The 14991-nt window shown below is 38.4% G+C and overlaps 1 protein-coding gene and 1 long non-coding RNA gene across 2 annotated transcripts in view; one reads left to right on the forward strand and one right to left on the reverse strand.

Moving 5' to 3' along the window:
* COL4A2 (collagen type IV alpha 2 chain) overlaps positions 1–14991 on the forward strand; it is a 268138-nt gene that overhangs the window by 224404 nt on the left and 28743 nt on the right. Inside the window, exons 28-37 of the mRNA XM_073664347.1 lie at positions 3886–3960; positions 5622–5729; positions 6101–6322; positions 7180–7341; positions 7857–8027; positions 8669–8812; positions 10176–10301; positions 10533–10714; positions 11499–11562; positions 11650–11724. Coding sequence (XP_073520448.1) covers positions 3886–3960; positions 5622–5729; positions 6101–6322; positions 7180–7341; positions 7857–8027; positions 8669–8812; positions 10176–10301; positions 10533–10714; positions 11499–11562; positions 11650–11724 — 1329 coding nt within the window. The remainder of the gene's footprint in view (positions 1–3885; positions 3961–5621; positions 5730–6100; positions 6323–7179; positions 7342–7856; positions 8028–8668; positions 8813–10175; positions 10302–10532; positions 10715–11498; positions 11563–11649; positions 11725–14991) is intronic.
* Positions 6317–14991, reverse strand: part of LOC141207015 (uncharacterized) — a 31793-nt gene continuing 23118 nt past the window's right edge. The window contains exon 3 of the long non-coding RNA XR_012277449.1: positions 6317–6528. This is a non-coding gene — a long non-coding RNA (uncharacterized lncRNA). The remainder of the gene's footprint in view (positions 6529–14991) is intronic.

Genomic DNA, 14991 nt, shown 5'->3' on the forward strand with positions numbered 1-14991 from the left:
TCTTAAAGAAAAACTAATAGGTCTATGAGAGCCATAATTATTGCAGATTGTTAGGTGATCAAATACTTATTATTAAATCATACAATGTGATTTTCTGTTTTTTTTATTTTTAGATTCTGTCTCTCACAGTTGAAGTGTACTTACAATAAAAATAACAGACCTCTCCATTCTTTGTAGGTGGGAAAACTTGCAAAACTGGCAGTGTATCAAATACTTATTTTCCCCACTATAGATATTCTCCAAAGAAAGACAATACTTCACTTTTACTTTCTTAAATATTCAGGTTTATTCTGAATTGACTGACTGCATTGTAGTTGTTCAATAAAAAAATTATTCATCAAAAATACAAATTGCCTAATAATTTTACACACATTTTAGTTCTAAAAGCCAGCCAGGGAATAATACGACTAAAAAAACTAGTCCAAAAGACAGGTTCCTGACGGCTTCCCTCAACCACCTTTTCTAGACTGACAGATTGGTAAAAGACCTCAACTAAAGGGGTATTCTTAAGTTGTCTCTTGAGCAGTTCAGAGCAATTCTATCTCCTTAAAATTATCTTACTTCTTAGTTTCTATCAGGGCAGGCTCTCTTCCTTGAGTGATAACTGGTGATTAGAACTGTAGTATTATTAGAAATATAAAGCTTAACACAAGTTCTGCTGTAACACATTCAGCCATCAGTGATTTGTTCTCTGTCTACACTGTTATCTCTGTATTTTTACACATAGAGATAACAGGGCATATGAGCAAGCACTCAGGTCCAGACAGGGAGAGCAGAGAGCTGTGAATATAAGACCTGTTGTGGAACCTGCTGGGTTGATGATTTATAACTGTATCTGTTCAGAAGATGAGAGGATGGAGGGAGATAAGGTGAGGAGCTAACTGCTGTACATATATCAATGGACAAAAGAGAGCTGACTGGGATGTTAAGAGTTAACCCCTCTCCTGGAATGTAACTACTGTGCACTCTTTACCAGGCATAAAGACTGGGCTTGTAAGCCTTCTTATTTTCATGCTGCCTAAATAATTAAAGCAATTTAAGAACTTGAAAACATCCCTTTAAGTGGCAGCATTTATAGGGAATCTGTCACCGGGTTTTTGTTACCTAGTCTGAGAGCAGTATAATGTAGACACAGAGAACCTGATTAGAGCAATGTGTCAATTACTAGGCTGATTGCTGTAACTTTTAACAAATCACTGTTTTATCAGCAGGAGATTATCACAAGAGGACTAGTAAACCTGTTGCCATGTATTCTTCTATATTCATGAGTTCTGTATAACCCCGCACTCACCACTGATTTCCAGCATTCAGCTTATACATTGAATGTGTTAGACATCAGGCGTGTGCTGGATCTGAAATTGGGTCAGAATCATCAGTGGATTCTGTGGTCTCCCATTCATCTCCAGTCAGGAAAACACTGCTCAGCATCACCGTCAGTCCCATCGCCTAACTAGTGCACAAGATGTACAGGCTGTCTCTCGGGTCTTTGTTCCTAGTAGCATAAAGCATCGGCTGCGGGAAGGAACAGGGCTGCTACAGCCTAAGTCCAGGGTGCACTGCACTGAGCATGCCCGTGACATGGCGGACCGTGATTGGTGGTTTGGTGTCAGCTGATCCGGTGACCTGGCACCGCCTGATTGGTCGCTGGTGACGTCATCAGTAGTGCGACCAATAATGCGACTAGGGGCAGGTCTTAGTCTTTAAATAGCCCGCCCACAAGCATGGCAGCGCGCTCTGATCATTGAGCTAAGGTTGTGTTCATGTGTGGACGCTTGTCTGTTTGAGCTCCACGTGCTCTCTTGCTGCTCTAGCTTCGGACAGGCAGGTTTAGCTGGGGATAGGCAGTCTTAGCTGGAGGGAGGCAGGTAGTTCCGTTTGACAGTCTAGCTCCGACAAGGGGGTCGCTATACACCCCGAGCAGACTGCGGACTCCGTATTCCTGGCACCGCCTGTTAGTCACGTGGAGAGTTACTCCGCAGTCCGGTCGCACACCGGCTGGGAGCACGTATACGCCGGCGTGAGTCACACACACTTCTTAGCGTCTGCTGCGTAGCCTCTGTTGAGAGTTGAGAAAACTTTGGAGCTATGAGTGGCAAACAAATTTTTGTTTCACCATTCATACTATGCTAATTAGTCAGGACTAGTCTGGTGGTGGTATATATTTCCCAAACTAGTCCCCGTCTCGTGTACTGCAATCACGCCTGCTTGGGGTAATTGACATATTCTTCACTGTGCCCAGGCATATCTTGAGTGCAGGATCTCTCGCTTAAGTACACGGCATCCTGCGCTGAATCTTTAACTGGGCAGAATGAAGAAGTTGTCAATTAAGCCAAGTGGGTGTAAATACAGTGCCCTAGGCTGGACCAGGCCAAGAGAGTAGATGCTCTGCCGAACTAGTCCTAGCTACTTAGCATATCATGAGCAGCGAAACAAAAGTGTTTTTCTCACTGATAACTCCCGAGTTTTCTCACAACAAACACTTTATTAAAACGCACTGCTAGGGCTCTGCAGGATATTGGTGGCAGTATGGGGGCATTAGGTAACCAGACCGGTTCCCTTTTAAGAGGTTCCATCAACTCTCCTGATATGTCTTTCTGTAAACACTTGCATTTCTCATAATATCACAATTCTGGAGCTTGTTTTCTACGAGCTTTGCATTGTGTCATTTTCTGGTTATTCCTACTAAAATATATGAATTCTGTGAATATGAAAGAATGGCTGAATTAGATGAATGTGTTATTAATAGGAGGTATATTATTAACAGTCTAGTGCCCAGTTGTCACTTAATTCACATATTTCCAGGAATAAGAGAAATGGCACAGAGTTCCAGAAACGAGCAAACAATGATGCAAACACAAAGAAGTCTTTCTTATGAATTCATAACTCCAATGGTTTTCCCGAGCATGATAACTGGCTCTTAACAAAGGATCTGTCATAGAGATACAAGTTAAGAAGCCTTGCCGTTTGTATCCCTGTGACTTGGTGCAATGTCTTACTTATTGCCTATTGAATGCTTTTGATAGACAACAGAGAGTGAGTTTATAATACAGAATGAATCCTAGGTTTAAAGTGAATCTGTCAGTAGGATCAAAGCTTCTAAGCCGTATATATGGGCATGTAGGTCATACAATAAAAAAAGGTTAAATAAAATTATACCTTAATATCTGTGATCTGATGTCTTATTTCCAAGAGATCCATGTTTTTCTTAATATGTAAATAAGATGTTAAGATTTATGGGCCAAACACAGATCTTCCTAAGATTCTACCTTAAAGAGCTCATTTTAAATGGTAGAAGGCCTTACCAGTGTAGAAGATGTAGATCAGGAGAGCAGACTGTCAGTCATTACGTGTCTCCCATCAGTAATGCCCCTTTTTTTATTTATAATAAGTTCTGGAGGCAGAGTCTTAGTGAGAAAGAGAAGAATTAGCTGGGTAGAAAGGCAACATGAGCAATTGTAAGTACACAGCGCTATATAATTTGATGATTGCAATATATTAAGAGGCTAACAATTTTGATGGGACGAGTGCTTCTTTGAGATATGTTAGCAGTACCTAACCCTGTGTGACATGTTAAAGGATTATTCCCAGCTCAGCAAGATATCATCTATTCATAGGATCAGCGATAAGTGACTGCTGAGGGTCTGACCACTGGGATTCTTACCAACGCTTAAAATAAGGCTATAAAAAGCCCAGTTGGAATGGTGCTGTAGCCACACATTGTGGGAATCCAAGTAGTCTTACTCCCAGCATTTAGCGAGGCTAACACCTATCCTACGAATAGGTGATAAGTTGCTGAGTTGAGAATAACCTTTTAATTTCTTCAATGCAAGATAAAGCTGAAGCCATTATATGGGAGTATAACTATATATATTGATTTATTTCCAGGAAATGGATGTACTTTAACGCCTCCACCAGCACCAGCCGGAGCACCAGGACCACAGGGATTACCAGGATTTAATGGTTGGAACCTTTATATGTATGCTGTTTAGATGAAAACTGACTTATATCCTTATTTATATTATTTGTAACATATAAAGCTAAATGACACTGACAAAGGATGAGCCACTGCAAAACATATAGGCCCAGATTCATCATTTCCTTTGCGCCTGTTTTTTTTTTTCTAGTTTTGTGTGTTTGTACCAAATTCATTATTCTATTTGCTCCTTTTTTCTTTTATTTTATATGTGCTTACCTGTTTGTTTTTTCGTTTTTAGCTTAGTTGTCGATGTTTAGATGCATTCGCCTGATTCATCAATTGCGACTTTTTAAAAAATCTCTAAATTTAGCCGAACTTCACTCCTGTCCATCCTCCCTGGATGTTTTTGACTTTTTGTAAGGTCGTTGGAAGTAATAAAAGTCGTGTGCCAGCCCTTTGTATTGACCACACATGTATTTATACATATAAATGAGATCTTCCCTGAGACGTCTTTTTTTCCTAATCTAAACAAATCCAATTTTTCCAGCCTCTCATTATAGGAGAGGCCTTCATTCCATGTAATAATCTAGTTGTGCTCCTTTGAACTGACCCTAACTTCCCAATATCATTTTAAAATATGGTGCCCAAAATTGGATCCCATATTCAAGATGTGACCTTACAAGTGATTTAGAGAGGGGTAAATTATTTTTTGGATAATAGGACTTTCTCTCTCTCTTTATACGACCTAAAATCTTGTTTGCTTTTGCAGCAGCTGCCTGACATTGACTACTGGTTTTTAGCTTATTTTTAACCAGAATACCCAAGTTCTTCTTCTGTTCTGTAGTCCCGAGTATATTTCCTTATGCTGGATATGAAGTAATATGATTATTCCTGCCTAGGTGCATTACTCTGCATTTATCAACATTAAACATCATCTGCCATTTCTTTGCCCATGGGGAGAGGGAGAGGTGTGTTTATTTGGAGTATTAGATAAATAATTATGGTCTCATCACAACAGAATTTTTATCGATATTTATTGTTATGTGTTGGATAGAAGAGAGATTGCTCACTTTAGCCCAATGAAAAAAAAACTAATAAACTAGTAATAATGTAGTGCCCTATGAAAAATAGTGTTTAACAATAGAGGGTTGTCCTTCAAAATTTACAAAAATGTTGGGAAAGTGTGTAACTCACCTAATTCTGGGGTGTAGCTCTTACCGAAGCTCTGTTTTTACCCATTTGCCCTGTAATAAATTGTGAAATTATGTTCTATGTGCATGGTTTTATAGTGTAATCAGCTATTATAAAGCTGATGGTATATGTCCCTTCTGTATTCTTATCTGTATTTGATCTACATATAAATTACTAAAAATGATATGCCAAGTCATGTGAGCAGTATCTGTAATGTCGTACGTTTTCATGTTATTCCATTCTTCAATCAAATGAGTTTTAAAAAACGAATGGTCTGAGGCCGCAGAATGGCGACTCTCAAGAAACTTTAAAGAAATAAGTATCACATGACTTGGCCGACTTCAAAACATCACCCAGTAAAGAGTCTTGTGCTACAGACCTATAACGTCTACCGAAATCTTTAAACATTTTTCCCTATAATAATCACAGTCGTTTCACATGTTTACTCGGTGGATTATGGATCCAATCCATAAGAATATATATTTAATGCATATGTGTTTTATTTTTATACCAGGTATCAGAGGCCTGAAAGGCCAGCTAGGGTTACCTGGTACAGACGGCATGCAGGGTTTTAAAGGAATCAGAGGTGATCCTGGACCTGATAGTTTGCCAGGGCCACAAGGTAATATTGTTTTCTTACTCATTAAAATTGGTTCTAGTTTACAGAGTAGATTATTATAGTTATGAACTCTGCATTTCTGAAGGTTTTTTCATAATGTGTATGTGTGTTTCTGACATTGACAAACCAAAGGATTCTACAAGTCAGCATTATTTATTTAGTAGGGTTTCTATAGTGCTTTGTTTCTTGACATTAATTTTTTTTCCATCTTCCTCATTTAATGTTCATTATATAAAAGTATTATAACTTCAAACTAGCACTGAATTGCCACTTTAACGTTGAGGTATCCTGCACTATGGTTCGATCTGTAAGAATTACTTTATTGTATGAAGTAGAGATTATAGCTTTTGTACTGTCTTTTCTTACTTTTGCAGGATTTCCAGGGAGAAGAGGAGACCGTGGTACTCCTGGATTACCAGGTTTGCCTGGGCTACCTGGCATAGAGGGTAATCCAGGGATACGAGGACTTGATGGTCAGAAAGGTGGCTCAGGTGATGTCTTAGGTGCCCCCTCAGGAACTCGTGGAGATATTGGATTTCCTGGCTTCCAAGGTCCAAAAGGAAAGCAGGGTGAACCAGGTTTCTCAGGACTACAAGGTACATCACTTTATTTTAGTTATTACATCTTCATAATACTGACATTTATGGAAAGCAGAAATAGTTTACCTGTAATGTAATGTTAAGATATTTTGTAATGACACATTTATATATTTCTCACATTTGAAAGCCAGTGACCTCTGACTATGTTTCAAACATGTCGATGTAGGTGATTTTCTTGCCGCATATGGTGAGCTGTAGTAAGTCTGAAAAAGATAAGCATTCCAGTCTATTAACTAGTTTCCATTTTGTCAGTTTAGTAGAGGGATAAAAACAAATCCTCACACTAATTTGGGATAAATTTCTTGATTGATTATATACAGAGCAGAATATATTAATGTTTGTATTAATTATTAAACTGAATTAGGGTTACGTCTTTGGCCACGTCCACACATCAGTATTTTGTCAGAATTTCATATCAGTATTTATAAGCCAAAATTAGGAGTGTAACAAACAGAGCAAAAGTATCATAAAAATATTTGCACCACTTATGCATTTTTGACCCACTGATTTTGGCTTAAAAATACTTATATAAAATACTAACCATAGTGCTGACGTGTAAATGTAGCCTTTCACAAATAACCTTTTAATGCATAACATTTGATGTAGTATCTAAGGTACCACTGTCATGCCAGCCTATTGCTTGAGATTCCTACTTCAGTGATGCATTAATAATAAATATTTTGTTGGGATTGCTATACTTCTTGCTGCTTAAAAAATGTATCTGTATTAAGTGATCAGAATATTAATGAAATATAGTTGCTTGACATAAGATTTTAAGATGTAGGTAATGTGTGTTTTTGTGCTGTTTACATATTTCTTTTACCCATTTGGGTTACTATACTGTTCTTGCCCAGGCGACAATGGCATACCTGGGACTCCAGGACAGAAAGGTATTCAAGGAGAACATGGAATTCCTGGTGTTTCCGGGTTGCCAGGACCTTCAGGTAATGGTGGATTTCCAGGAATGCCAGGAAAACAGGGACAGCCAGGAACTGTTGGATCCCCTGGACTTCCAGGTGAGAATAAACGATTTTATATATTACAAATCAACTGCTTCACCCATAAGAGGAGATTTTCTAAGGAAAATTGGAGCTGGCCATACAATTGACCAATCTGGTCAATTGTAAATCCCCCACATCATGGCTATTGCCCATTAAGCTTAGTAATAATACATTAATTTATGATATACCTCTTAGCATTATAGTGCATTATAACATGTATCAACAGAAAAATACACAAATATAGGGAGAAAGCTGTCACTCAAGGGGAAGTGGGGTGGGAAGAAGCCACCAGGACCTGCCACGGATTTGTCATCCTATTTGTATTATTCACAGTCAGCGTCTTAAAGTATGTTTAAGTGAAACATACATATCTGCAGTAATGTCTCTGCTTCCAGCTGCCCGGACCATCAGCTGACAGGTTCTTTTTAAGCTTAAAGTTACTCTTTGCAACACGGAAGAGAAGTGCAGCATATAGTATAATTCAATGTAACTGCATGTGCACAAATTATATTGCAACATATTAATCACAGGCTCTCCTGGACCAAGAGGAAATGAAGGTGCACAAGGCCAGCCTGGACAATCCTGGATAAAAGGACAGCCAGGGGATGAAGGAAATGTAGGCATTATTGGTATAAGAGGAAGACAAGGAGATCAAGGCTTTCCTGGTTTGTTTGGCATGGATGGACACCCTGGTTCAAAAGGTAAATGAAATCAGCCTCTGGCGTTTTAGTAAACGTTACTACTTTTCTATCTTTTTAACTCTGCTTTAGTTGGTTATGTACTTAGAAAATATTCACAGTTTTCATATACTAATTTCTTCCTTAATCTTAATAAAAGATTTGCCTCAGACTTATATATTGATGATCTATATATGGGATAGGTCATCAGTTCAGATTAGTGGGGGTCCAACACCCAAAAATCAGCTGTTTACTGCTTTCGCTGTGACCATATGTATACAGCGTACAGAGCCGGGCCAGCATAGCTCCATACAGTGTGTAGTGGTTGTTCTCAGATATTGCAACTCAGCTCTTATTCATTTAAATAGGAGCTAAGCTGCAGTACTTCAGAACGGCCATTAAACAATTTATGGAGCCATGGTTATTGGGCTCTGTACACCGAGTACATTGAAGAACAGCAGAAGTTGCACAAAGCTGATCAGTGTGGATGCTGCATGGCAGACCCCCACCAATCAGATATTATTGACCTACGCTAAGGACAGGTTAAGAATATAAAAGTCCTAGACCAGCCCTTGTGTGGTCTGTTAGTATATGTTCTCCATGATGCCCAGGTTTTGATTCCATAACTTTTAGACTGAAGTTTTTTTACCATTACCTTGTAATAGGAGCAAAGGGTTCACCTGGCATGGCAGGATTTGAAGGAATGAAGGGAGAAAAAGGAAGACCTGCTTGGAGTGGAGTTAAGGGAGAACTTGGCAATGTTGGTGCACCAGGACTTAGTGGGATTTCGGGAGCTTCAGGAACAAAAGGTAAATTCGAAAACAATAAAATAAAATCGTTTACTTCGTTACTTTCTATCTCTCTCTCTATATCCATATCGAGCTTTTGACATTTCCGTTATTAATTCTAAAATGTACTAAGTGCATTTATTAACAAATATCTTCAGTGGGCTTTGACATCCTACATTACAAAAATACAATATAGTCCTAATTCGATTTTCTTTATCTAGAATTTTCCAAAAAGAAATTTACATTGATAGTAATAAGTTGACTTCACTCCCACTATACTATACATTATACCTATGTCTTATTATATTATCTCTTTCATGCCTCAAAAGCAATACCAATTATTTTGTTTTTTTAGGATGTTTTGAACAGCATAGTCCATAGTCAATGACCCTTCCTCAAACATGTGCCTACTTTCCTTTTACTATTTCTATTGTTGCTTTACGGTTCTTTACGGTAAGAGCAGTGAGAATATGGAATTCACTGAGTGAGGAGACGGTAATGTCGGATTCACTACACCAGTTCAAGCGGGGACTGGATGCATTTCTAGATACCAGGCAGATTTCAGCGTATACTTAAAAATAAAATAAAATAGTAGGTTGATACAGGGATTTATTCTGACTGCTGGTTTCAGAGTCGGGAGGGAATTTTTCCTCAGGTGAAGATTGGCTAAATCATTTGGGGTTTTTGCCCTCCTCTGGATCAACTTTAGCAATTACAGAACTAACAGGTCGAACTTGATGGACGCAAGTCTTTATTCGGCTTTACAAACTATGTTACTATGTTACTAGGTTATACTGTACATTGTTTCTTCTTTAGATCAGATAAATGGTTGCTGTTGTTTCAACAAACTTTGCATAAATCAATAGTAAAAACAAGTATAGAAAACATTTTCAGAGAAATCTGCTTCTTTCTCCACTTAAGAGCTACTTCTTCTCCTCTCCCCTGCCTCCTGAAATGATCATTCACTTTAAAAAAAAATGCTAAAATCCATCTTGCTCAAGACAAGACGGACTACCAGCTCATTGAAGGATCAGATTACAACTGCCTATTGAAGTCTATGGAGAGGGGGAGTGAAAGACAGAGGATGGAGAGAGCACAGAAACACAGACCTATGCTGCTGCTTTCTTCAGTTTTATTTCACAGCTGGATTCACAGCTATACTGCTAAGTATAATGACTTCCATGCTGCTGGGAAATCCACATACACTGGAAAAGTAGATATAGAGCCTGTTCGTGAACAATGCAGGATACCAGTCATATGATGGCCAGAAACACACAACAGTTTATTCTCAAAAGTCACCAGACAGATGCACTTTATATTTCTAGATCTAGAGCTTAAGCACAATAACAAAAAAAGTTACGTTTATCCACTTGTAAACCTTAAGGTAATCGAGGGGAAAGCGGCCCACCTGGATCTAAACCTGAAGTGGAGCCAGAAATGTTAATGAAGATGAAAGGGCAGAAAGGAGATGAGGGTGTTCCTGGATTACAAGGCTTCACAGGACCTAAAGGTAAGAACATAGTTTTCTTTTAAACATTAGCTAAACAATATTCTGACAAAATTCTGACAAAATCTCAAAACTTTGATTGAATTCCAACTGCATGATATTTAGCTCAAAAACTTGTATTATGGTGTTTAATTATCCCACATTTAATTGATTTATTATATTTCTTTAGCATTCTTATTTAAATAGTATTTTTTTAATGCTTGTACAGTTTACTAAATATGACTTGTTCTTTAGGTGATAAAGGTATGCCAGGTCATCCTGGGCAACCTGGACAGCCTGGCTTACCTGGAATGCCCAACTATGACCAAGGTGATAAAGGAGAAAGCGGAATATTTGGAAATACTGGTTTTCCAGGGGTTCCGGGCCAAGGTGGCTCACCAGGCATTCGTGGATTCCCAGGATTTACTGGTCCCAGAGTAAGTTTGTCTCACTTGCCAATATTTAGAAAGAAAACAAGAAAAATTGTGATTTCTCCAGTATGTGTATAAAAGACGACTTTGGGACATAGTAATAGTATAATTGTATTCTAATAGTCTTTATGAGCAACTTAAAGAGTATGGACACATTCAGGGCCGTGGGGCTGTGGTGGGGGCCTATTTTTTACTTAAATTCATGTATTTTGAGCTAAAAGAAAATGTTTTTGCAATTGGAATTTGTTACAATTTTTAACCCATTGACTTCTCCTGCCTCTGTGTATCACAGTACATTTCAGACATAGCAGACTGCAGGATCAGGTAACAGTAAGCACAAGGAGATGAGTTTGTAGCTCTTATGACCACATCATTGATATACTCATAAATCAGCTTAGAGGATTTCAGAAGAGAGATAAGGGTTACTAAAGATGCCATCAGGACTAGCTTACTGACAGATTCACAGTGAACTCATTCTACAGCAACTATGTACAGTGAAATGTTGAGGCTGTAGAAGCCAAATATCTAAAAACTTTAATTGAATTCCAACTGCATGATATTTAGCTCAAAAACTTGTATTATGATGTTTAATTATCCCACATTTAATTGATTTATTATATTTCTTTAGCATTCATTCCCCCCCAAAAAAAACAAAAGCTTTATGTCGTGCACAAAACAAGATAGTTTGTGGTTAGAATAGCCCCAATATTTTACTATAGCGTTCCATTAAAGGTGGTTAATAAGACTTACATATGTTATGGACATTGTCATTCATTGTTTTCACGCACAGGGTTTCAAGGGCATGCCCGGTATGTTTGGCCTGCCAGGGGAAAGAGGTACTTTTGGAGATAAAGGTATGCTCTCTTTATATTATGTTTTCTTTGATGAAAATACAATTTAGTGAAAAATGATTTATTGCTGCTCTGTATTTCTTGTGATAGGACAAATAGGAGAAACGATGGATATGCCTGGAGAGAGAGGAATCAAGGGTCTGACAGGAGACAGTGGCTTACCAGGTATACGTTCTGTAAAGAAATGCTCAGCAAATGTAGAAGAGCCATCATATGAAGAGTTTTCACCAATGTGAATATTGTGCATCCAGTCATGTCCGATCTCTTAGGCCATGTGCCCACGTAGCGTTTTTACGGCCGTGAAAACGCTTGTAAAACCGTCTGCCATGCAAAGCAATGTGAATTTGGATGTGCTGTGCACATGATGCGCTAATTAGCGCGCCGAATTCGCATTGCGTTGCAAAACGCAGCATGACCATTTCTACTGTGGCCATTGAGGAACATTGAAACGCAGCAAACCCACAGGTATATGTGGATTTGCTGCGTTTCAATTAAATTCAATGGCCGCGAATTTGCAGCGTAATCGCAGTGCGTGTGGTACCCGGGATGAAGAGGAGACTGCAACTCCTCTTAATCCCGGCTACCACGCGGTGAAAAAAAGAAATAAAAAAGTTAAAAATAAAAAAAAACCTGTATACTCACCTCTCCGGTCTGCTCCTGGCGGCGTCCTCTCTCCTCGGCGTCCCGCGGTGTACTTGCAGGATCTGCGGTGACGTTATTTAGTCGGCTGATGGTCACGCGACCGCTGACGTCAGGTTTACATGGACATGTGGACATGTTAAACATCCATGATACAAAGGAAGAACCTGAGGTCTAAAGTGACAACTGCTGACATCCTAAACAAATGGTGTCCTTACCCCAGACATCATAACATTAGAGTACAGGGACCACAGAGGTACAAGACGGTATTGCACTGTTTAAATGGAAACGGTCACCAGGTTCATTCTTCCCAGTCTGAGAGCAGCATTAAATAGAGACAGAGTTCCTGATTCCAGCTGTGTGTTACGACTGGGCTTACTGCTGTAGTTTAAAGTGAGCGCTTTCTAACTTTGCCCATGTCATTGATTGACAGCTTTCTGCCTTCACTGTGTTTAAACTGAAAATTAACAATCACTTGTGGGGAGGGGGTCTGAGCTTGTGAATGTCACTACATTGAAACTATTACACAACAGGAATCCATCATTGAAAAGACTAGCAGAGCTGCAGCAGGTAAAATAGTGCTTTTATCAAAACTACAGCAAGAAACCCAGCAAGTGCCCCTTTGCTAGAATCAGGATTTCTGCCCCTACATAATGCTGCTCTCAGATGGTGCAGCCCAAACCTAGCAACAGACTGTCTTAAAAAAAACCTGTTCCCAGTCAATATAATTTTATTTTTTAGAATATGCGCATCTGATCTTTTAATAAGTATCTGGTGTGGTGATATTGCTTACTGTGACATTTAGTCATTTTGACCAAAACATCTCAGCAATGGCTGTCCATGAAGTGAAAGGTGATGGTGTACAATCATTTTTAGCAACCATTATGTCCATTTATGTGATAGAGACTTCTCGGTTCTTTAAAGTACCAGGATATGAATGCTACTGGAATCTGTGCACCCCCTGTAGTTACCCCCAGCTGGATGGCAATGTACTGCACGCTCACAAGCTAATGGTTATGTGCTTCTAGTTTTGTAAAGCTTACTCTGAAAAATCTTTACTACATTTATAGTTACCAAATTGTTTTATCCTAAATTGAGTCATGTACGTGACCTTTCATTTACATTTATGTTTTTTTCCTGCATTTCGTATTTTTCATTTAACCCCATTAGGACTGGGCAATTTTTGCACTTTTGTTTTCATCCTCTTCCAAGACCAATTACATTTTTACTTTCCCATAAACTTAGATATGAGCACTTGCTTTTTGCAGGACAAGTTGCAGTTTTGAATGACACCAATCATTTTTACCATATCATGTACTGAAAAACAAAGGAAAAAAAATCAAGTACTGTGAGATGAAGAATAATAAAACTATTCGGCCTTTATTCTTTGAGTTTTGTTTTTGCACCAATGATTTTGTGTCAAAAATGACCAAGCAACATGAATCTTCAAGTCAGAATGATTATAGTGATTGCAAACTTACAAATCTTTTTTATATTTTACTGGATAGAAAATCAGAACTTTAAAAAAAAAGTTTTGTATGACCATTTTCTGAGGCCAGTTTATTTTTCTGAGGGCTTGTTTTTTTGCACATCAAGCTGTTGTTTTTAAAGATATGTATAATTTTGGGATACATATAATGTTTTGAGCACTTTTTATTGCACTTTTTGAGGAAATTGCGATGACCAAAAAATGCCAGTTCTAGTTATTTCTGTTTCGTCGTTCATCATAAGGGATAAATATTTTTATATTTTATTTCAAGCTATTACATACAGAGCAGTTCTAAATATGTTGATTTTTTTCAATTAACAGAGGGGTGATTTAAAACTTATGTTTCTTAATTTTTTAATTAGTCTCTTCATGGACTTGAACCTTTGATCTGTTGATCACCTATACAATACACTACATTAGCTGTGCTTCATAGGAGATCTCATACTACTGACATAGGGGCCTTCAGAACCAACTGGCACCCCGTGATCACATTATGTGGGGTGTGAAAGCCATAGAATGTGATAGCCACAATGTTGGAGCCTGATATGTACAACTGTTAAACTTGACAGCAGCATTTAAGAAATAAACTTATGGGATTGGAGCTAACTCTTGATTGCATCAGTTACTTTAAGGGTAAGGCTGTATAACACAGCCTGCACCCGCACTGCATGTAGCAAGCTCAGCTCCTGTGATAGCTACATACTGTGATAGTATAGCACATGACACATAAGCTTACATGAAAACAAGCATCATGGTGCTCTTTCAAGCATTTTGCCCATTCAGCTACTAGCTTAAAGATTTCCACATTTCCATAGAGCACAAAATTAATTTTAGTATATGGTGCTTCAGTCTTATGTTCTTCCAAGTCAATGGCAATGTACAGTGGGGGAAATAAGTATTTTATCCCTTGCTGTTTTTGTAAGTTTGCCCACTGAAAAAGACATGAACAGTCTATAATTTTAAGGGTAGGATAATTTTAACATTGAGAGATAGAATATCCCCTGCAAAAAATCAAGAAAATCACATTGTATAAATTAGATAATTTGTTTTTGCATTTTGCAGTGAGAAATAAGTATTTGATCCCTCTGGCAAACAACACTTAATACTTGGTGGCAAAACTCTTGTTGGCAAGCACAGTAGTCAGTCGTTTTTTGTAGTTGATGATGAGGTTTGCGCACATGTCAGGAGGAATTTTGGTCCACTCCTCTTTGCAGATGATCTCAAAATAATTAAGATTTTGAGGCAACTCAGAGCTTCAACTCCCTCCATAAGTTTTCTATGGGATTAAGGTCTGGAGACTGGCT

Source organism: Phyllobates terribilis, unplaced genomic scaffold, assembly GCF_046119375.1.
Source record: "Phyllobates terribilis strain yellow unplaced genomic scaffold, ASM4611937v1 Scaffold_2__4_contigs__length_985480577, whole genome shotgun sequence".
NCBI classification, from domain to species: Eukaryota; Metazoa; Chordata; class Amphibia; order Anura; family Dendrobatidae; genus Phyllobates; species Phyllobates terribilis.